Below are 22,911 nucleotides of genomic sequence, written 5' to 3' on the forward strand. Positions count from 1 at the left end.
AACTGCTGGTGCAAATCTTCATATAGCATTCATTTTAGGCCACGTATGTACATTTAGGCCTAACTGAAATTTCTTATGGTTTTTCTTTATGCCTCTTTAAAAACAGAAGTTTTAACTTTTTTAAGATTTTGTCAGAGAGAGAGGGCAGGCAGAGGGAGAAGCAGGCTCCCCACTGAGCAAGGAGCCCAATGCAGGACTTGATCCCAGGACCTTGGGACCATGACTTGAGCTGAAGGCAGACACTTAACTGAGCTACCCAGGGATTCCTTAAGTCTTAACTTCTTAATCCAACCCAAATGTTACCATATATATCTACAATGTTACACATAGCATGTATTATCTATATATATGTATTTTTTACTAAAATATAGGGAACATCGGGGCACCTGGGTGGCACAGTCAGTTGACTCCTAGTTTTGGCTCAGGTCATGACCTCAGAGTTGTGGGACTGAGCCCCAGGTGGGGCACAGTGCAGTCTAAGTTTCTTTCTTTCTCTCCCTCTGCCCACCACCGTCCCCCCCCCCAATAAATAAAAAATATATAGGAAACAAAAAACCCCCTATGGATTATGTTTACATTGAACAAAAATTTTAAACAGTACCAGCTATGCAAGGGGAGTATTATTAATTGAGGGAAACGCAGCTACTGTTTCCCTGAGTATTAATTTTTTATTATGGTATTTTGTTTTTACAGAATATTTCCCATATAACGTTATGTGAAAATCTTGCTTGACTGTCACCCAATTTTCCTGGTTGAATTCACAAGGCAATATACAATGTCCTTAAGTCTTCAGTATTGGCACTTAATTGTGGGCAGAATAGTGATACATGATTTATCATAAGAATACCTTTTCTGTTTAAAGAGAACAGATTTTTATGTCAGTATGGTCTAATACATGTCCTGCTAATTCAAATCCTTATTGTAAATAGTTGCACTATATGTACACGCATACATAAATTGCTTTTCTGGGTCAAAGTATTACAAGCATATATATATATTTTTTAAATACATGACAACTTGGGACTATTATTAAAATTCTAAAATCTAGTAACCTGATTAATTGGAACATTTTCTGTTCTAAGAGAAATTATCCAGGCATTATCCAAACTATTACCTTAGACAAAAATAGGGGTTTACAAGATCTGTCTTCTTTCCTCTCTTCCCCTCTCCTTCTATTTGTACTCGAGATTACTTGCAGGTATCCAAAAATAAATTATGTTATTGCCACCTGTTACTAGGAGGAACACAGCCGAAGATGCTAATTAGGAAATCTGAAAAGAATGAAAATACATACCTTAAAAATCCTGCTACACAATTACAAATTGGTTGTGTGTAATTAAACAGATATTATTGCTTGGGCAATAAATACAGTTACCATGATTCAGATGTATTCAAGAATAAACTATTTCACATTTCTTGTACACACCTTAAGTCTCTGCACCCTTTAAGCACCTGAACTTTTAAATACATGTACTAAACAAATGATACTTTTTCCCTGACTTGAGGTTATCCTCACCAACAGCACTGTGAACCACACCATATTATAGCACAGTCTTGCTCTTAGCACTTCAACTTTCCCACTTGTACCAACGATTTCACATCCATGATCTAGGAGAAAGTAAAAAGCACTACTTCCGTGGTCTTTTCTTTCATTCAGTCTTGTTCATAGTTACGTGGTTGAAATTCTAGAAGTCTCAAGAATCAAACTGGTACTATCATATTAGAAATTAAAAAAACACAATAAAATTTTAAGTTTCTGATTTCATTATCACCTCTTTTATGTAGTATCATCCTGAAGCTTCCAAATGTGAATTTCTCTGGTAATTTGATCATCTTTCGTTTTGATCAATTTTTTGAAAAATTTCTTACTGGTCGTGTTTGGCAGAATAGCATACATTAATTCTCTATTCAGTCATTGTTATGAACACATATTACACTACACTGTGACATAAACATACCTTTACCTTAGGGCTTTATAGTACAAGGCAATCTCCCCATACACTATTTAGCTCCTGATTACTACAGATGTAAAAAAAATTCCTTGTGGAGTCTTCTGTCAGTGAGTCCGTGTACTTCCCCTGCTGCCTAACAACCCCAGCCCCTCATGTGGCTGTATCATCTAATCTGGCCTGGGCTTGGAAATCTGATAACTGAAGTTGCTACAATAATGTATTCATTATGGTAGGAAGGTTCTTCATGAGATTTGCTTGGCTCTCCCCTGAGGAAAAGACAACAGTTTTTGCTTATAGATTTTGTGCATTTATGTGGCACACTCTACCTCTTAGTGCTTCTGTGAGCTTAAATAATATTTTAATTATGTTTTCATTTTTAGCTCTTCCTACAATTTCCTAACATTTATTGCTTAAAAATATTTAAGTAAAAAATGTCCCTAAATCAAATTTTAATTTCCATAAATGTCTACAGCAATGGCTACAAATTAACATGAAATCTGCATTGGTGTTCTTTGGCAGTATGTTCAGAGAAATGGTGACCAGATCTTAACACCAGGAATTATGAAGAGTTGCCAATACATTTTCTAATGAGAAGCATTTACTTCCTAGTGTTTATTGTGATAAGAAGGTTGATGCTTCAAATAATTTATTGCTGCTTTATAGTATACATAATTAAATGAAGAAACATGTTAAACTCAAGGGAATTTTTAATAGTTACTTGCAATTGTTATTGCAGGCAACAACTTGTACATGATTTTATTTCCAAATCCACAAAAAACAAATTTTATACAAATCAGCACTGTAAAAATGTCAATTACAGCCCCAGAGGCTTTGCTGGCAGAATAATTGTCTAAATTCTAGGATATGGGAAACAGGTCTTTTCTGGATTCATCTTTTTTTTTTTCATTTTCTTTTTTTTTTTTTTTTTACAAAAAAAATTTACAAGTGAAATGTTACTACAAAACTTTTTATAAGGAATTTTTGTAAAACATTTACATTTTACCATCAACTATTTCTGTTTTAAAATCATTATGTAGATTTAATACCCTATGCTGCACATCAATTTATGTGGGATGACAACTTAGTGACATGCATAAAAAAACACCACAAGGCATTAAAATGAAGACTTAAATACAAATATTGTTGCAATAAAACAGTTATAAAATTGAAAAATAGGACCTAAACATCATGCTTATCTAAGTTTGACAAATTAACTTTTTCTCCTAGATTACACACTTTTATTACTGCTCTCATGAGAGTGTGATAAATAATGACTTAACATCAAGTTCTAATGTAATCAGCAACACATACACAAACCTAACCAAAGAAAGTATACTGTAAGAAAAAACTATTCTAACACTGGAGTTCTACCATGATAAATACATAGCTTTGCACTGATAATTACAATAAAGAAAAGTTTTGTAACGGTGGCAAAGGGAATGAACAGTGAAATGCCATTAAATATGACTCTACTGCACATCTGTGCCCTATTACTTATAACAGCTATATCCCACTGAGTCAAATAAAGGACATTGAAATTTACGATTCTTATAAGACAGAAAAGTGGATTCAGAATGGTATGCAGAACAGACTGTCAAAATATTTCTAATTTCAGTGGTGAAATGTGCACCTGCTAACACAAATTAATATATTTTATATGCTATAAAGCTATCCAGATTCAGTTTGTTAAATTTATAATAGGCCTCATTGTTGATTAAAAAATAACTTCCATTTTTGATGAGCATACAGAGGTATGCATTAAAACTGGTTCATGGAATAATGGTGCAGAGAGCTCATACTTGGTATTAACAACAACAAAAAGTGTCACTTTGAGGAAACATGATTCAAACATTAGGAAAGTTTCTTTGCATAAAAAAATTTATAGCACTGATTGTGTAGCATAATGATAGATAAAATATATATTTGATGTTTCAGCTCCTATATAATAAAATTAAAATTAACACTACCGAATGCTCCTCTGTACCAAACAAAACAACAAACTGATTCTGATGTTTTAAAGCCAGATACATCAGTTGTTAAGAGTACATTAAATAAAATATACAAAACAATTTACAAAATCCAACTAAAATTTAAAGACTTTGTTACAAGTCTACAAAAGCTTTAAGAAACTTGAAATTTATAACCACAGTGTAAAAATTTTTTTTCCTTTAATCTCAAAGCTTTTTTATACAAACTGAAAGCACAAAAGACCTTCAGTTTTATATAACGCTACAAAGGGCTGGCCTAAAGTGTACATAGTGTAAACAGTGATCATTACAGTATTTCTCCTTCATCAAAAATACAAGAAACATCACAATTTTGGAAGAGAATTCGCATGAGTAGTACTTCTCCTGAAATAATAGAGAATGCACAAGAAAACACGTACCTTTATTCAAACGGTCCCCAAACTAATAATATTAATAAACCAGGCAGTTAAAGATTTTAGTTTTCAAATGGTCAATTCCAATTCCATTATGTTTCCACGTAAATACATTTTCAAAGTAAGAGATATCTTACTAATACTTAAGCTGTTGGTATAATCCAAATTTTTTTCACGAGACTTTTGGCCATCTTTCCTATAAAATCCTTGCATAAACAATAAAATACAATTTTTTCCTTTAGTCATTTATTTGAACACTATTCTGATTTTTAAAAAATAACTTGCTTCATAATATCACATTGTTATATATTTGTTAGGCTGTCTTTTTAGGGAAAATTCAGTTATCGGCATAACATAAAGACACTTCTATGTTATAAATTTGTAACCAGCCTTCTAACACAGTTCTAGAAATAAACGAGATTGGCTAAATTTTAGTAGAGAGGAAAACGGAAATTGTAATGTAGTTAAAAGATAATTTTCTGCTGGCCTTAAAAAAAAGGTGTGATAATTCCTTCTTTGGCTACCGAGTCAAAGCATAAAGAATTCTGCACATTGTCAACATAACTCATATTTACAGAATATGAAACTACAGAATGATTTATACTCTATGCAAATATTTCCAATATAAACATTTAAAATGAATTTTGTGGTTCAACCTAGGGTTAGGAATATAATCAATCCTAACTTTAAAACCTTACATGTTAAGTTGCCTCATTTTATTTTTCTGAAGCTATTATGAGTTTTGTTTTAACGACCCTCCCCACCCCAGTTATTTTCCTAAGGTTTCAATCTAAAATTTAACCTAAAGTTTAGCTCTAAGTTCCTCTTGTGTCTCCAAATGGAGAAAGTAATTGGACTTCACTGATTGTCTGCATACACACTACTATAATGTAGTGGTAATAAAGATCTGAGCTGCATCTCAGATAACTTTTTTGGAACTTACCTAATTCAACTGTTGAAGAATTTCTAACATTTAGAAAAGACGGCCAAAACTATTTTCAGTTGATTTTCCAAAAACAAGCTAAGGAAATAAAGTATTATCCCTATCATCAGTTAACTATCTGTTTTCTGTGCTATAGGAAAAACAAAAAACAAAAAACAAAAAACAACCCTACATAAAATTATTACTGACTGAATTTGTAACAAAGCACTTCCAAAAAAAAAAAAACCAAAAAAAAAACAAGTCCAATTAAGGTCCAGCCTGCAAACTACTGAGGTCTGTCTTTTTAAACATGTTAACACACGATGTTAAGAGAGGGGGAAGATTCAGTTTAAGGATTATGTGATCTATACCCAAATAACTACAACTTATAGTATGGAGGAAATACTTTTCTATCTGTTTCCAGTACATCAGTTTGCTTTTTGTATTTTTAAAAATTCAACACTTCACGTGTTGACCCAAAATCTTGGAATACTTAAAGAAGCCAAGAATGAAAACATGATTTCCTACTCTGTAATCCACTTGACCAGCCCATTTCCAGATTTTCAAAGGTGTGTAAACTTAAGTGCAGCACTAGAGGTCTCTGTTATAAATAACTTTTCAGAATTCTTCCATGTTGGTTGAAACATTGGGAGTTGCTGGGTTTGAATCTTGAGAAATGGCTGCAACTGTGACAATTCTTGGGGAGCCAAGCACCTCTGTAACAGATGAGTCCAGTTCTCCCGAGGTAACAATGGCAAGAGCTGTCCCACCACCTTTCTTATTCTGGTGCGTTTTGACATGTTTGGAGAGATGATCACTCCGCATAAACCTTTTGGAACATTCTGGGCATTCAAATCTCTTTTCACCTAAACAAACAAACAAAAAAATAGTAAATGAAGTCATACACATTTTATTTAAATGAAATTATAATTTTAAATAATTTCTCTTCAGATCATACTATACTTTTGTTTAACTTTTGACTAGTTGCAAAATACTTTCTGTTTTTATTTTAAAATGCCAGCAAATAGGAGCACCTGGGTGGCACAGTCAGTTAAGCATCCACTGTCGGTTTTGGCTCAGGTCATGATCTCAGAGTTGTGAGATCAAGTCCCCGTGTTCGGCTCTGCGCTCAGCATGGAGTCTGTTTAAGTTTCTCTCTCCCTCTCTGCACTCTGCTTCCTGCTCTCTCTCTCTCAATAAATAAATGCTACCAAACAAGCAGTGCAGTACAGGAGGAAGAGCATATGACTGGAAATGAATGACCTGAGTTAAAGTCCTGATTCTTCTAAGGCCTAGAAATAAAAGCTGGAGCAAGTTAAGTAACCACTCAGTTTTCCCATCTACGAAATAAGAGGATTTCTAACAGATGATCCCAAAAATCTCTTTCAGGTCTAACAATATATAATGTTCAAGGCTTATGTCCACTCTTCCTTAAAAACCACTGTCTCCATTTCAATTATAATGCTTAGTGGCATAAACTATCTTAGAACTACTAAAATAAAATCAGTTAATAATTTAATACTGAACCGAGTTTCTTCACAAGGCAAAAATGAGTCAGGCAAATACTCCATTTCAGATTTAATAGCTTTGAGGTCTCACAGAATAAGGCTGTTAGGTTCTTGTATACAAAGTGATCCCTAAATATGCTCTCCTTAAGATGTAAGATAGTTCCACTGGAACTACTTCGCTATTCTGGAATAAATACTAAATGCTAACTAAAAAGAAAACAAGGGGCGCCTGGGTAGCGTAGTCGTTAAGCGTCTGCCTTCGGCTCAGGGCGTGATCCTGGCATTCCGGGATCGAGTCCCACATCGGGCTCCTCGGCTGGGAGCCTGCTTCTTCCTCTCCCTCTCCCCTGCTGTGTTCCCTCTCTCGCTGGCTGTCTCTCTGTCACATAAATAAATAAAATCTTAAAAAAAAAAAAAAGAAAGAAAATAAGCATTTTACTTCTGTGTATAACAGGTGGAGTGCACAGAAGTTTGGTTAAGTGGTATATCATCACGTTCACAACGGATCAACTATTAGCGTTAGTCCTTCCCTCTAGAAATTGTTACTTAAGGGAAAGAAATGTTTTCCAAGTCTGAAACTAGAATTTCGGGGCGCCTGGGTGGCACACCGGTTAAGTGTCTGCCTTCGGCTCAGGGCGTGATCCCGGCGTTATGGGATCAAGCCCCACATCAGGCTCTTCTGCTAAGAGCCTGCTTCTTCCTCTCCCACTCCCCCTGCTTGTGTTCCCTCTCTCGCTGGCTGTCTCTATCTCTGTCGAATGAATAAATAAAATCTTAAAAAAAAAAAAAAAAAAGAAACTAGAATTTGAATCTCAAGAAAATTCAGCTTGGCTGACTTCTTTCCTTAGCCCTGCATTTGACTTATCAGTAGAAAATCTATAGTAGAAAATCTGTCCATACCAGATAATCCCCCTCTTCTTTGGGTTTGCTTTTATTTTTTAAAAAATTACACTGACAGTATTTTATTAAACTTTTCTCTTTCAGTCTTGGCTTAGGCAAAATTCTCAAAAACATTTGCATTTTCTGAATGCTGATACTTAGACAAGGGCAAAAAACGATTAAATGCGGGTTTAAGATTATGATCAATCTTGAATTCCTCCAACCTTTCAAGTCTCCCATTTTATTTCAAAAGAAAAATTCACAGCTTACAAATTTTAAGGCTAAAAGAAATCTTAAAAGATCTTATTTTACATTTTTCATTTTATAAATGAGTAAGCTGAGGCTCAGAAATTAATTAATCTTCTTGGGAATCATACAACTTATTAATATCACAGTGGGATTCAAGGCACTGTAATTCTGGTTTGGGCTTTTTATGCTAATCATCAAAGTGCAATTAGAGACCTCCTTTCTTTTATAGCAACAATGGCCAAGAATAATCAGAAAAAATCAGGCAGTGATGGCTCGAAGACACGAGATCATTTAGTAAGCACTGAATCAAATGGGTGATCAACCCGTGCATAGTAGCTGTTTATTAAGTCTTCATTAGCTGTGATGTTCATGAACTCAACCATTTTGAACAAATATTTGTACAACATCTACAATGTACCAGGGACTAGTGATACAAAAAAGAACAAGTGAGAGCCTGATACTTTAAGAAGATTCTATTATCTTGAGATAGTCATTTGCAACCATGTGGCGCTATCAGTATCAATTAAGAAATTCAAGTCACAGCCACTCTAGTGGCAAATTGTATGGGACATCATGGTGACATGGTTTGTATGTGGACCTTTTAGTTTGTCTACTCCTAACTGATGTGGGTGTCGATTAATTTTAAGCAATAAAAGTTGGCTAGAATCACAATTTAAGTAAATTACGTTGCACAATTAAACATTAGGGAAATGACATTGCAGCTTGCTACCCTTTTCCACAAAGAAATGTGTTTTCTGTAGTTCCAGACAACTTCTAAATTTCTTACTGTTAGCAAACATTATCGTTATACTTTATCTCAAGGAGGTCAGAGTTCTTATACTAGTAGACTACAGTATCTTCCTTTTATTTACAATTATCTTAATTATTTTATAATTATTCTCAGGAGGTTAATACTTCTGCAATTAGTATAACTAATTATTGAAACTTGATTTTAGTTACTTATGACAAGCAGGAATGGCCCCCAAAGATGTCCATGCCCTAATCCTTGGAATTTGTGAATATGTTTTATTACATGGCAAAAAGGATGTAACCAAGATTACAGATGTTAATACAGAGAGATTATTCTGATTTACCTGAGTGGGCCCAATCTAATCACATGAGCTCTTAAAAGCTGAGTTTTCTTCAGCTGGAGTCAGAGTTGCAGCAGGAAAAATCAGAGAGATTAGACTTGAAAGGGACTTGACCTGCTATTGCCGGGAAGGTCCCACATGGAGAATATGACAAAGAATATGGACAGCTTCCAGGAGCAAACAACAGCCCCCAGCTGAAAGCCAGCAAGGAAACAGGGACCTGTGTCCTACAACAGCAAAAACAATTTGGTTGACAGTGTCGTTGAGTTTGGAAGCAAATTCTCTCCTAGAGCCTTTGATAAGGAATAGCCCTGCTTACACCTTGATTCTGACTTTGTGAGATGCTAAGTGGATGACCCAGGCCAAGCCTATTCAGATTTCTGACTTAAAGAAATTGTTACAATAAATGTGTGTTCTTTTAAGGTGTTAAATTTGAGATAGTTTGTTACGGCAGCAATAGAAAACTAAGAGTTATAGAAGCTATAATCTTGAAAAAATTAAGGCCTAATAAGGAAATAAATGATAACTGAACTATTACATGATCCAAAATCTGTGAAGTATCTTCATTACAAGTATCCAAAGCATGTCAAGGACAAATCCCAAATTTAATTCTGGCTTAATAAACTAAGTATAGAAAAAAGAACTGCTTGGGGTACCCGGGTGGCACAGCTGGTTAAGCATCCGACTCTTGGTTTCAGTTCAAGTCATGATCCCAGGGTTGTGGGATTGAGCCCCAAGTCAGGCTCTGTGCTCAGAGCGGAGTACCGCTTGAGATTCTCTCTCCCTCTCCCTCTGTCCCTCCCACTCACGCTCTCTCTCCCTCCTACTCATGCTCTGTCTCCCTCTCTTAAATAATAAATAAATCTTAAAAAAAAGAAAAAAGAATTACTACTTTGACCTAAGTTATTAGAGAATGCCATTTTATATTACATGATTGTTAAAATATAGTAGTCTTTTAAAAGGACTTAAATAGAAGATTCATATTTAGAAACTACATTAGATTACTTCCTAGCATATTACAAGTAATTTCTCTCAAAAAAGCTGCTGAGATTTTCAATGGAATCACAGGTTTGAATAAATGCAATAAATCAGATCTTTTAAGCTTTATTTATCTGAAGTACCATCAAAAGCCAACTATCTTGATGTCAGATTTGCCTGTAATCTGGTTTACAACATGTTGCCCTCAAATCAAGCTAATACAATGTACAAAACATACTTTATGAATTAATGTTATTTCTGTTTGTCATGATAACATATTTACAAATTAAAGTTAATTTTTAACATTTATATTTATAAAATAAAATTTACAAATTAAAATTAATTTCAGGAGCAAATGAAGTGACTATATTAGTTTCCCTGGGCTTTTGTAAGAAAGTAACACAAACTGGGTGGCTTCAAACAATAGATATTCTCTCACAGTTCTGGATGCTAGACGTCCAAGATGAAGGTATCGGTGGGACACTGCTCCCACCAAAGAGTTTAGAGAAGAAGCTTCCCATGCCTCATCCTAGCTTTGGTGACTTCTGGCCATCCTTGGCATTCAGTGGCTTGCAGCAGCATCTCTCCAATCTCTGCCTCTGTCCTCACAAGGCCTTTCCCCCTGTGTCTCTGTGTCTTTTTCCCTTCTTACAAAGGCATAAGTCATTGGATTTAGGCCCCACTAGGTCCTAAACCTTAGGCACTAGGCATGGTATGACCTCATCTTTAATTTAATCTGCAAAAAAACCTATTTTCAAATAAAGTCGTAGTCACCACGGATTAGGACTTGAACATCTCTAAAAGACACAATTCAACTCACTACAGGGACACCTTTAAATGTCTACATTTGTTATAGCTAACTAAAAAACACACCCCTTGGCTCATGAATAACTTTCACCAAATATTCATTTGTAGCACATATAGTTGACCTTGGAACAACAAGGGGTTAGAAGCACTGACCACCCCCTCCCATACCTGCACAGCTGAAAATTTGTGTGTAACTTTTCACTACCCCAAAACTTAACTACTAATAGCCTACTGTTGACTGGAACCCTCACCAACTGCACAGTCAATTAACATGTATTTTGTGTTATATATATTATATACTGTATTCTAATAATAAAGTATATTAGAGAAAAGAAAACATTACTAAGAAAATCATAAGGAAGAGAAAATGCATTTGCAGTACTTTAGAGTATTTAAAAAAACCAAATCCACATATTAGTGGACCTGCACAGTCCAAACCTGTGCTATTCAGGGGTCAACTATATATAATTTTTTAGTAACAGTAACAACTTTTATAACCCTCATTAAAGAAGTAATTTTTTGATTTAAGAAGCCTAGTTAATCAAACTGGGAGTCTTGTTGGATCCCTTAAATCCTCCCCCTCCAACACCTTCAACTTATTAGTCCCTCCTGGATACTCTTTTTTTTTTACCTACCCAACCTAGAATATCTAAGTGAATCTTTTCTTGAGTACCTCAATTCTATCTTTACCTGTGGATAAAAGTAAATTAAAAGGGGGAGCAATGATAATGTCCAAGAAGTCACATGGCTTAAATTTTCTTGAAGTAGAAGAACTGGGAGTAAAGGGAGGTTGAGTGGGAAGGGCAATGGAAATAAGTCTTAAATATTTTTAAGTAATCTCTGCCCAACACAAGGCTCAAACTTACAACCCCAAGATCAAGAGTCACACACTCCACCAATTGAGCCAGCCAGATGCCCCAACAAGATTTAGATAATTATTAAAATAATGAGTAATCTCACCAAAAAAATAGGAATGAGATGTTATTCTGATTGATGGGCTGACATTTGAGACTATGACTTTATAGGTACATCAATTTGCATAATGAGTAATTTTTCACTTTCTTCTTCAGCAATTCTCTATTGAATATAGAAATCATTTGATCAATTTTATCACAAATGCTTTTTTAAAGCAATCTTATTTACTCCAATACTTTTAACTATGAACTATAAATGGATAATGGCATCCAGATCCAGATTCCTAAATCCAACTGTGAATTCCATATCTCTTAGATGTGCCATACACATCATTCAACATGTCACAAACAAAATTCATCACTGTTTATTAAAGAAAAATGGCTGAATCTTGATTAGAACAGCAAATTTTATGGTATTTTAACTTTCCCAATTCTATTTTAAACTCCCCAGAAGCCTAGCAGCTACCAGAGGGAGCAGAACAGAGCTGGAACTCTTTCGAAACCTCATTTCCAAGGAGTTATCATTATGTGATCTGGCTAGTGGTTCTTTGGAAGACCTCACTTAAAAGATTATTAGATTGAACCTGACTTGGAGGCAGTCCAATGTGAAAAGTCTTTTTCTAAAGACAGAAAGGAATGTGTTTTTGTTTAAAACAATTGTAGGTAAGTGTTTTAACTTCACGGATGCCCGGGGCAAAGGATAATACTTGGGACAAACAATAAAAAGACTAAACAAAAAGCTTAAAAGGAAAAACTGGGAGATAAAACATCCATAGTGGCTTTGAAAAGTTCTGGCATACTCCTTGGAATCTAGATGACCACATACATGCTTTAAAGCTGTGAGCATGCTCAGGAAAGACTTGAGAAGGCCCAAACACTCATGTGTGCTTAACCATTGAGGGTCTGCATATATAGGAAGTGAAGGCTAAGGCAGAGTTGTCAATCGTCTGAGTGCTGAAGGCCATTCCAACATATACACAAAACCTCTCAGCAAGAGGGTGAGACTTATTGATCCAAAGTATTTAAGAATATCTGCAGAATATTTAAGAATATTTGCCGAAAGGATAGCTGAATACTTCCCAAATCAATGAAAAACATTAATGTACACATTTAAGAAGCTCAATAAGCTCCAAGTAGGTTAAATGCAGTGAGATTAACACTGAGACATATCATAAACTGCTTAAAGTCAAAAACAAAGAGACGCTACAAAACAGCAAGAGAAGTGATGCATTCACCTACAAGGGATTGTCAAATAATAATAGCTATTTCTTATCGGCATTCATAGAGGCCAGAAGCAGTGGGATGACACAAGATGAAAGGAAAATCTTGTCAACCAAGAATTCTACATAGAGCAAAACTATCTTTCCAAAATGAGCAGGGGGGGGGTACCTCGGTGGTTCAGTCAGTTGGGTGTTTGACTCTTGATTTTGGCTCAGGTTGTGATCTCAGGGCCGAGGGATTGAGCCCCACATTGGGCCACTCATTCAGCAGGGAGTCTGCTAGAGATTCTCTCCTTCTGCCCCTACACCCCCAGTGCTCGCACGCTCTCTCTCTCTCACACATAAACGAATCTTTAAAAGAGATGAGGAGAAATTCAGACATTCCCAGAGTAATAAAAATTGGAAGAATTTATTGCTAGCAAATTTGCACCTAGATTATTTTAAGATGTGAATTGTAATCCCCAAAGCAGGCAACCACTAAGAAAATAAAATATTATATTAATATTATAGAGAAATGACAAGAGGATTAAAATAATACACGAGGAATATTTAACACCAAATGCTAATAAAAGAGGAATACAGGAACAAAAAAGACAGAAGACATGTAGAAAACAAATACCAAAATGGTGTAAGTCCTCATCAGTAATTGCATTAAATGTGAATGTATTAAATGTTCCAATTAAAAGGCAGGCTGCCAGAATGAATTATAGAAAAATATGATCCAACTATACACTGTCTAAAAGAGGCTTGCTTTAAACTCAAGACATGAATAGGCTAAAAGTAAAAGGATGGAAAAAAGATGTACCATGCAAAAGACAGCTGAAAAAGTTATAAATTAATAACAAACCAATATGATAAAAATAGTTACTACAGACAAAAGGACATTAGAGTGATAAAAGACTCACCCCATCAAGAAGATAAAGCAATTATAAATATATATGCACCTAACGACAGAGCCCCAAAATAAACAACCATAAGAAACAAAACAGAGACTGAAGGGAGGTAGATAATTCTACAATATACTTATCCTTTTCCTGTAGTCTCCATTTCAACTGGTAGGAGTTATCACTGGTACCTATCATCTCTTTTCTCACATTTAATAATCACCAAGTCCTGTCAATTTTATTACACAATCATTTCTTGACTTGGTCCAAAATACTCTTACAACTTTTGTTCTAGTCAGGATCTTGACAACAATCCCTATTGTTTTCACAAAATGGTCTCAAAATTATTCCCTATAAATCTATTCTCCCTACAAATACCAAATGGTCTAAAATAAAAAGATGACCAATCTGATTAACTGCTGAACACTTTCAGTTCCGCATTTCCTAAGGCTGTGGAAAAAACAAAATTAAATAGTTTATAACATACAATGGTAACTGACCTCTGCCTTTTTTTTTTTTTTTTTAATCTGTTGTCACAAATATTATGGTTCCAAACACTGAACTGCTTGCAGGACCTGACATATGATACTTTTTTTTTTTTTTGGTAGGAATTGGATTCTAGTTCAGGACAAAAATTTTGATTCTGCTCTACCTACCAGCCACATAACTTTGGGCAACTTCTCTCTCCATTTCTCATTTTCTTCCATTTTTAACTAGGAATAACAGAGATACCTATTTTGTGTTACTGTTCAAAGGATTAAATGAGAAAATCAATGAAAAAAAAAACATTTAGAAAAATCCCTGCACAATGAAAGGACTCAGAAATGTTAGCTGTGACTGTTATTTCCTGTCTGAATTTGCTTATTCTACTGCTCCCATGGCTCATTCTTACTCATCACTAATCACTCAACTTGGCTCAAGGAACTAAGTTTGGGCCTTAGTAAAGAAATTAATCAACTTCCCAAGACTTCAGTTTAGTCCTTATTTATAAAATGATAGAATTGCACAAAATCGGGGCGCCTGGGTGGCACAGCGGTTAAGCGTCTGCCTTCGGCTCAGGGCGTGATCCCAGCGTTATGGGATCGAGCCCCACATCAGGCTCCTCCGCTATGAGCCTGCTTCTTCCTCTCCCACTCCCCCTGCTTGTGTTCCCTCTCTCGCTGGCTGTCTCTATCTCTGTCAAATAAATAAATAAAATCTTTAAAAAAAAAAAAAAAAGAATTGCACAAAATCATTTTTAGGAATTCGTCCGGCTCTAAATACTATTATCCTTGGAAGAGTTAAGAGAAGTGCTGTATACACTCTGGAAAACAGTATGGAGGTTCCTCAAAAAGTTGAAAATAGAGCTACCCTACAATCCAGCAATTGCACTACTGGGTATTTATTTCAAAGATACAAATGCAGTAATCCGAAGAGGCATGTGCACCCCGATGCTTATAACAGCAATGTCCACAACAGCCAAACTATGGTAAGAGCCCGGATGTCCACTGACAGATGAATGGATAAGATGTGGTGTATATATATATATATATATATATATATATATATGTATAATGGAATATTATGCAGCTATCAAAAAATGAAATCTTGCCATTTGCAACAACGTGGATGGAACTAGAGGGTATTATGCTAAGAGAAATAAGTCAATCAGAGAAAGACAATTATCATATGGTCTCACTGATATGTGGAATTTGAGAAACAAGGCAGAGGATCACAGGGGAAGAGAGGAAAAAATGAAACAAGATGAAACCAGAGAGGGAGACAAACCATAAGAGACTCTTAATCTCAGGAAACAAACTGAGGGTTGCTGGAGTGGGAGGGGGTGGGAGGGATGCGGTGGCTGGGTGATGGACACTAGGGAGGGTATGTGCTATAGTGAGTGCTGTGAATTGTATAAGACCTGTACCCTGAAACAAATAATACATTGTATGTTAATAAAAAAAAAATTAGTGCTGTATGATACTGCAGCATATGTATGAGGTGAAAAGAAAATGGTTTTGGATTCTCAAAAAAAAAAAAAAGAAAAATCTCTCTTCCATTTTACATTACAATTTCTCAAAAATGAGTTTGTCTCCCACGTTAAAACCTTGTTTTCTTTTATACAAAGTAAAATTATTCTTTTTGGGACACAGCTCTATGAGTTTTGACAAATGTATTAAATCATTTAGTTATCACCAATATAAAAATATGGAAGTTGCTATCTCTTCCAAAAATTCCTTCACGATGCCTCTTTATCGTTGAATTCTTTTTTCCCTTATGCCCTAGAAAACAATAATCTATTCTCTGTCTCTACGGTTTTTATTTTTCCATATATTGTCATACATAAATGGAATCATACAATAGGTAGCCTTTTGATGCTCGGATCGTTCACTTAACGCATCTGAATTTCATCATTGTGGTTGTGTATATTAATATTTCATTCCTCTATGTTGGAGAGCAGTACTCCGTTGTATAGATATATGTTGGTTCACCAACTGGCCCTGTACACAAAGGGTAAGGAGGAAATAAGAGAGGCACACCATTCCACATTGGTAGGTGGCAATTTTTACTTACAAGAAAGGAAACTTACTTAGGAGGCTTGTTTTGGAAGGCCACCAGATGAATATATCTCTACCTCTACCTGCCATATCTTAAAAGTTTACATACAGGTCTTAACTGGATTCAGTCACATACACTGTCCAGATGGATTCAACATCTTTCTCTCTTAAGGCTACATCCTTCTAACAGCTCCCATTATGGGAGCAGCGGGCAGAAAGTATATTCCAAGGAAAGGGGAGGGAGTGAGAAGCCTCTGATTACTCAGGACCAGCTCGCAGGTCAACCAGGATTACCTCCTTCAGCAATATATCACAGTTCTTTAACCATTCAACCAGCTGAAGAATATTTGGCTTGTTTCCAATTTGGGGTCATTATAAATAAAATCTGCTATACACACACACACACACACATATTTTTTTTGTGTGTGTGTGAACATAGTTTTTGTTTCCTTGGGGTGAATACATACTCAGGAGCGGATTGCTAGGTCATATCCTAAGTATATGTTTAACTTTCATAAGAAAATTCCAAAATGTTTTCCAAAAATACTGTGCCATTTTGCATTCCCACCACCTTGGCATTCTTGCTGGTACTTCTAATTATCAGGATTTTGGTGTCCTTGTTTTTAATTTTAGCCATTTTAAATAGATGTATACTGGTTATTTTGTTGCAATTTTAATTTGCATTCCTTAAATAAAGGTGATATGAAATATCTTTTCATGTGCTTGTCAGATGTATATCCTCTTCAGTGAAATGTCCAAATCCTTTGCCAATTTTTAAAAATTGGGTTGTTTACAAATTGTTGAGTTTTGAGAATTCTTTATATATTCTGGATGAAAGTACATTGTCAGATATGTTTTTTCAAATATTTTCTCAGTCTGTGCCTTAAGTTTCGTTTTCTTAACAGAATCTCTAACAGAGCAAAATTTGGTAGTTTTTATCAAGTCTAATTTATCAGTTCTTTTATGGATTGTGCTTTTGGTGTTATATTAAAAACTCTAGCATATCCAGGGTCACAAAGATTTTTATATTTTATTCAAAAAGTTTTATACTTTCGGGTTTTAGTCTGAGTAATTTTGAGTCAGTTTCTGTAAAAGATATGAGGTATGTAGCTCAAAGTTCTTTTTCTGCATGCAGCTGTCCAATTCCTCCAAACCATTTATTGAAATGACTACTCTTTCTCCCTAAAATTATTTTTTGCATGGTGTGGGTCAATTTCTGAATTCTCTATTTGGTCTTATCTATATGTCCCTTTTTTTCACCAAAACCTCACAGCATTGAAACACTGTAGCTTTATAGGAAAAAAAAATCATTTAGTGTCAATCGGCTAACTTTTTGTATTTCTTTCAAAACTGTTTTGACACCCTAATTGCTTTGCCTTTCATATAAATTTTAAAATCAGTTTGCTAATATCTACAAAATACTGCTGTAATTTTGAAAAGGACTGCAACTTAATCTGTATATATATCTGGGAGAACTGATATCAAAACAATACTGGGCCATGGAATCCACTCACATGGTATATGTCTACATGAATGTAAATCATCTTTAATTCTCTCATCAATATTTAGTTTTCAGTATAACTTGCATATATTTTGTTAGAGTTACAGCAAAGTGTTTTACTCTTTTCACCCTATTAAAAATGACACTATTTATTAAGCTACTTGTATACAGTTGTTCACTGTTAGCATGCAGTAAGACAATTCCTTGTGTTTATTAACCTTGTATCTTGCAATCTTGCCAAACACTTATTAGTGTGAACAGCTTTCTTGCAGATACTAGGGTGTTTCTAAATAGACAACCAGGTTGTCTGCAAATAAAGACACTTGTTTCTTTCATTAGAATCTGTGTTGTGTCTTTTTCTGCTTTATTGCACTAAGTAGGACTCCCAGTACCTGGGTGAAGAGAGTGATTAAAAATCGGTTATCTTGGGGCTCCTGGGTGGCTCAGTTGGTTAACTGTTCAACTCTTGATCTCAACTCAGGTCTTGATCTCAGGGCTGTGAGTTCAAACCCTGTATTGGGCTCTATGCCAACTTAAAAAAAAATCAGACATCTTTGCCTTGTTCCTGATCCTATGGATAAGTAATTAGGTCCTTCATCAGTCAGTATGATGCTAACTGTAGTATTTTAACAAATGCCCTTTACTTGGTTAAGGATATAACCTTCAATTCTCAGTATGTGAGAAATTTTATCAAACTGAATGCAGATTTTTCCCCAAATACTTTTTGTATACATATTTAAGTAATCATGTGATTTTTTTCCTTCTCTTGTTCATATGATAAATTACATCAACAGATTGATTGTGGAATGTTCAATCAGCCTTTCATTCCTGGAATAAACGAATAAACACAACTGAGTCATGATACATTATTCTTTTAATATATCACTGGACTTGGTTTGCTATTTTGGTTGAGGATTTTGACATTTGTATTTACGAGGATACTGGTCTGTTAAGTTTTTTTTTTCCCCCTAGTAATGTCTTCATCTGGCTTTGGTATCATGGTAATGAAGGCCTCATAAAACAGTTAACAATGTTCCTTCATTTATTCTCTTAAAAAGACTGTGGAGATTTAGTATCATTTATTACTTAATAAAGAATTTTGCAATAAAACCATCTAAGCCTAGGGTTTTTTTGTCGAAAGTTTTTCGCTAAAATTCAATTTCTTTAATAGATATAGTACTATTCATGGTATCTATTTCTTCTTGACCAAGTATTGGTCAATTGTGTCTTTTAAGGAGTTGGTCCATTTCACTCAAGTTCTCTAATTCTGAGTGTAGAGTTATTCATAGCGTTCCTTTATTACTGTATTGTCTATAGGGGGCTAGTGATATCCCCCTCTTCCTTTTTTTTTTTTTTTTAAGATTTTATTTATTTATTTGACAGAGGGAAAGACAGCCAGCAAGAAAGGGAACACAAGCAGGGGGAGTGGGAGAGGAAAAAGCAGGCTCCCAGTGGAGGAGCCCAATGCAGGGCTCGATCCCAGAACACTGGAATCACTCCCTGAGCCAAAGGCAGATGCTTAACGACTGAGACACCCAGGTGCCCCCCCTTCCATTCCTAGCACTGATTGATAAATTTCCTTGGCCAGTCTAGCTAAAGACTTATTAATTCTATCTTTTCAAAGAAAAACAGATTTTGGTTTGACGGCTTTTCTCTATTACGTCATTTTTCTATTTTCAATTTCATTTATTTGTCCTATTTATTGCTTCCTAACTTCCTATTCTGCGTTTAAATTCACTTCTTTTCTAGTTATTTAAGTTAGAAACTTATTCTACTTAAGAATTACTAACTAAGGGACTACTGGGGGGCTCAGTTGGTTAAAAGCGTCTGCCTTCAGCTCAGGTCATGATCCTGGGGTCCTGGACTGAGTACTGCACTGAGCAGGGAAGCCTGCTTCTCCCTCTGCCTGCTGCTCCCCCTGCTTGTGCGCTCTCTCTCTCTCTTTCCCTGGCAAATAAACAAATAACTAAAATCTTTTTAAAAAAATAAAGAATTATTGACTAAAACATTTGTTACTAATAAAAGCACTTACTGCCATAAATTCCCTCCAAGCACTCTCATACCTACATCCCACAAATTTTGGTATGTATTTTCATTCAGGTGAAAATATTTTCTAATCTCCCTTAAGATATCCTCTTGACCCACAGGGTTAATCAGAAATGTGGTGGTTAATTTCCAAAATTTGGAATTCTCAGTTATTTTTGCTACTGACTTCTAGTTTAATTCTATTATGATCTGAGAATATACATTGTATGATTTCTATTCTTTTAATTTGTTAAGATGTAACTTATGGCACAGAACATGGTTTATCTTCCAGAATGTTTCATGTACTTATGAATAAAATTAAGTATTCTGTTGCAATTGGCTTGAGTACTCTATGAATGTCAATTAGGGCAAACTGATAACATTCTATACCCTTCCTACTTTACTGTCTACTTGTTGTATCAATTACTAAGAAAAGACTGTCAACTCTACAAGAGTAACTGTGGATTGCTTTATTTTACCTTTTAGTTCTGTCAGTTCTTGCTTTATATATTTTAGAGCTCTGTTGTTAGGTGCCTATTACAATTAGAATTGTTATCCCTTCATGTAAAGCAAGCTATTCCATCATTATAGAATGTCTTGTTGTTATCTAGTACTTTCCGTTGTTTTATGAAGTCTATTTTGTGTGTTATATTAATATAGCAACTTTAGTTTTCTTTTGATTAGTCTTTGTATGGCATGTATGTTTTTTCTATCCTTTTTAATTTATCCACATGATAATATTTAAAGTGGTTTTTTGGTACACAATATATAATTTCGTCTTTTTTAATGCAACCCAACAACCTCTATCTTCTAATTGTTAGGTTTAGACCATTAACATTATACGTAATTACTGATTTGACTAGATTTAAGTCCATTATTTTGTTGTCTGTTTTCCATTTCTGTCCTCTGTTTTTCATTTTTGTTTTTCCCTTCCCTCCTTTCTTTTGGCTTATTTGAATATTGTTTAGCATTCTATTTTATTTTATTCCCCTTTCCCCCCTGAATCTCTATTTTTGGTAATTGATAAAGGGATTACAATATACATAGCTAACTTTTCACAATACATAGACATTGTGTTCTATATTTTCACACTAAAACAAAGAAGCTTTTCAACCATACAGGTTTCTTTACTCTCCCCACTTTACTTTATATTTACCAAATATATTATATTTGCATACATTGAAAATCCACCACTAAAATTTTTACATTAAACAAACATATTTTTTAAAAATTTAAGCAGAAGAATAATAGCCTGCTATATTTAACCAGGTATTTACCATTTATTTTGTTCTTCCATATTAAATTCCCAATTTCCCTTTGGTGTCATTTCTCTTCAGCCTAAAAAACTTCTTTAAGCATTTTTTTTTGGAGCAGATATGATGACAAGATATTCTTAGTTTCTCTTCATCTGAAAATCCCTTTGTTTTGCCTTTCTTATTGAGGACACTTTCACTGGATATAAAATGCTGAGTTGGCAATTATTTTCCTTTTCTGTCCTCCATAGTTTCTGAAGAGAAATCATTCATCATTCAAATTTGTATTCCTCTATACATAATGTGTCATTTTCTTTAGGCTCCTTTTCAGATTTTTTTCTTTATTTTTTAGCAGACTGATTTTCATGTATCTGGGCATGACCTCTTGTCAATTCCTGTTTTGGATTCAATAAGCTTCTTAAATCCATAATTTACACCAAGGACATCTCAGCCATATTTCATCAAATATTTTTCTACATTAATCTTTTCCTCCTTTTCTTTTGGGATTCAAATGACACTAATTTTGTAAGTTCGTTCCACAGTTCCGAGACCCAGTTAATGTTTTCCCCTTGATCTTTTTCTTCTTTTGTCTTCAGACTCTATAATTTCTAGTGATCTGTCTTCAACTTCAGTGACCCTTCTGTTATATCTATTTGCTGTTAAGCACACATAAGGAATTTTTAACTTTGCATAATCCATTTTTTTTCAGTTCCAAAATCACCATTTAATTTTTAGAGCTTCAATTTTGTTTCTGAAAACTTCTCCCTTTCTTTTTATTTCACATATGTTTACCTTTACTCCATGGCTGATGGTTATAACAGCTGCTTTATAGTCACTCTCTGGTAATTCCAACATGTGGATCATCATCACATAGTCAGATTTACTTGGGTTCACAGTATGTTGAATAATTTTGGGTTGTATCCTAGACATTTTGGATATTAATGTTGTGGTGACTCTGGGCCATGTTAAGGAATCTTCTGGGGAAGTTCAGTTTTTGTTTTAGCAGGTAACTGACCCATTCAATTTCAGACTAGTTCTATCTTGCCTTCTTTGGGCATGAGTTCCAATATTAATTCATTTTCAAGGACTTTGTTATGTTTAGGTCTGCTCAGCACATGCTGGCAATTAGGTGATGGTTTATAAGACAGTTCAGTTCTTGAAGCCTTCACTATGTTTCTTTGGGTCTGTTCTGTGCATGTGCAGCTCAGGAGTGAGCCCAGAATTTTTGTTCCATTAATGAAATTAGGAATCACTTTCTACAGTCTCTGCAAAATTTCCCTCATGCTTTCTCAACCCCCAGGTGTCCCTTCTTCTTGGTTCCTCTGGCCAGAAAGCCAGAATTCTTGAGGCTTCCTATGCCATTCTGCACATATATATGACTGCCATAACCTTCAGAGTAAAATGGCAAGAGAAAAATAATAGTGATTCCCTCATATTCAAAGGACAAGAACGTTCTGGGTTTCTTTGGCCAGATATATGGATATTTTCTCAGGTTTTTAGGTGTCTCTGCTGCCACTACTGCAGCAAAATGTACAAAGAAGGCTGGCCTCAGAGCACAGGGGCCTCTTTTCTCAGTCCTCTGGCTGGATATATATGGTGTTTACACCTGCTATTCAGTGCCCACAGGGTCAATGCTAGGAGACAAAGGAGGAAAAAAATCCTGTGAAACTAACTTGTGTTATGTAATGTTATACAAATTTTGATTGCATCAAATTTCTGCAGACTAGAATAGAGATTATTAAGGAAGAGGATATATCTAGAAGAGAGCCAATTTGTCTTCTGTAGAATTATGTAGAAGTCTCAGACTCAAA

The 22,911-nt window shown here is 34.9% G+C and overlaps 1 protein-coding gene across 2 annotated transcripts in view; it reads right to left on the reverse strand.

The window, feature by feature from the left end:
• Positions 1–1,034: 1,034 nt before the first annotated feature.
• Positions 1,035–22,911, reverse strand: part of SP4 (Sp4 transcription factor) — an 82,003-nt gene continuing 60,126 nt past the window's right edge. Inside the window, exons 6-7 of one of the 2 annotated variants that reach the window (XM_040644210.1) lie at positions 5,969–6,120; positions 1,035–1,271 (exon numbers count right to left, since the gene is read on the reverse strand). In XM_040644210.1, the coding sequence (XP_040500144.1) occupies positions 1,263–1,271; positions 5,969–6,120 (161 nt within the window). In that variant the 3' untranslated portion in view covers positions 1,035–1,262. Of the gene's footprint in view, positions 1,272–2,653; positions 6,121–22,911 lie in introns of those variants that run through there. The other variant, XM_040644208.1, reaches the window with a different exon arrangement.

This window comes from Ursus maritimus, unplaced genomic scaffold, assembly GCF_017311325.1.
Source record: "Ursus maritimus isolate PB19 unplaced genomic scaffold, ASM1731132v1 scaffold_3, whole genome shotgun sequence".
Lineage (NCBI taxonomy): Eukaryota > Metazoa > Chordata > Mammalia > Carnivora > Ursidae > Ursus > Ursus maritimus.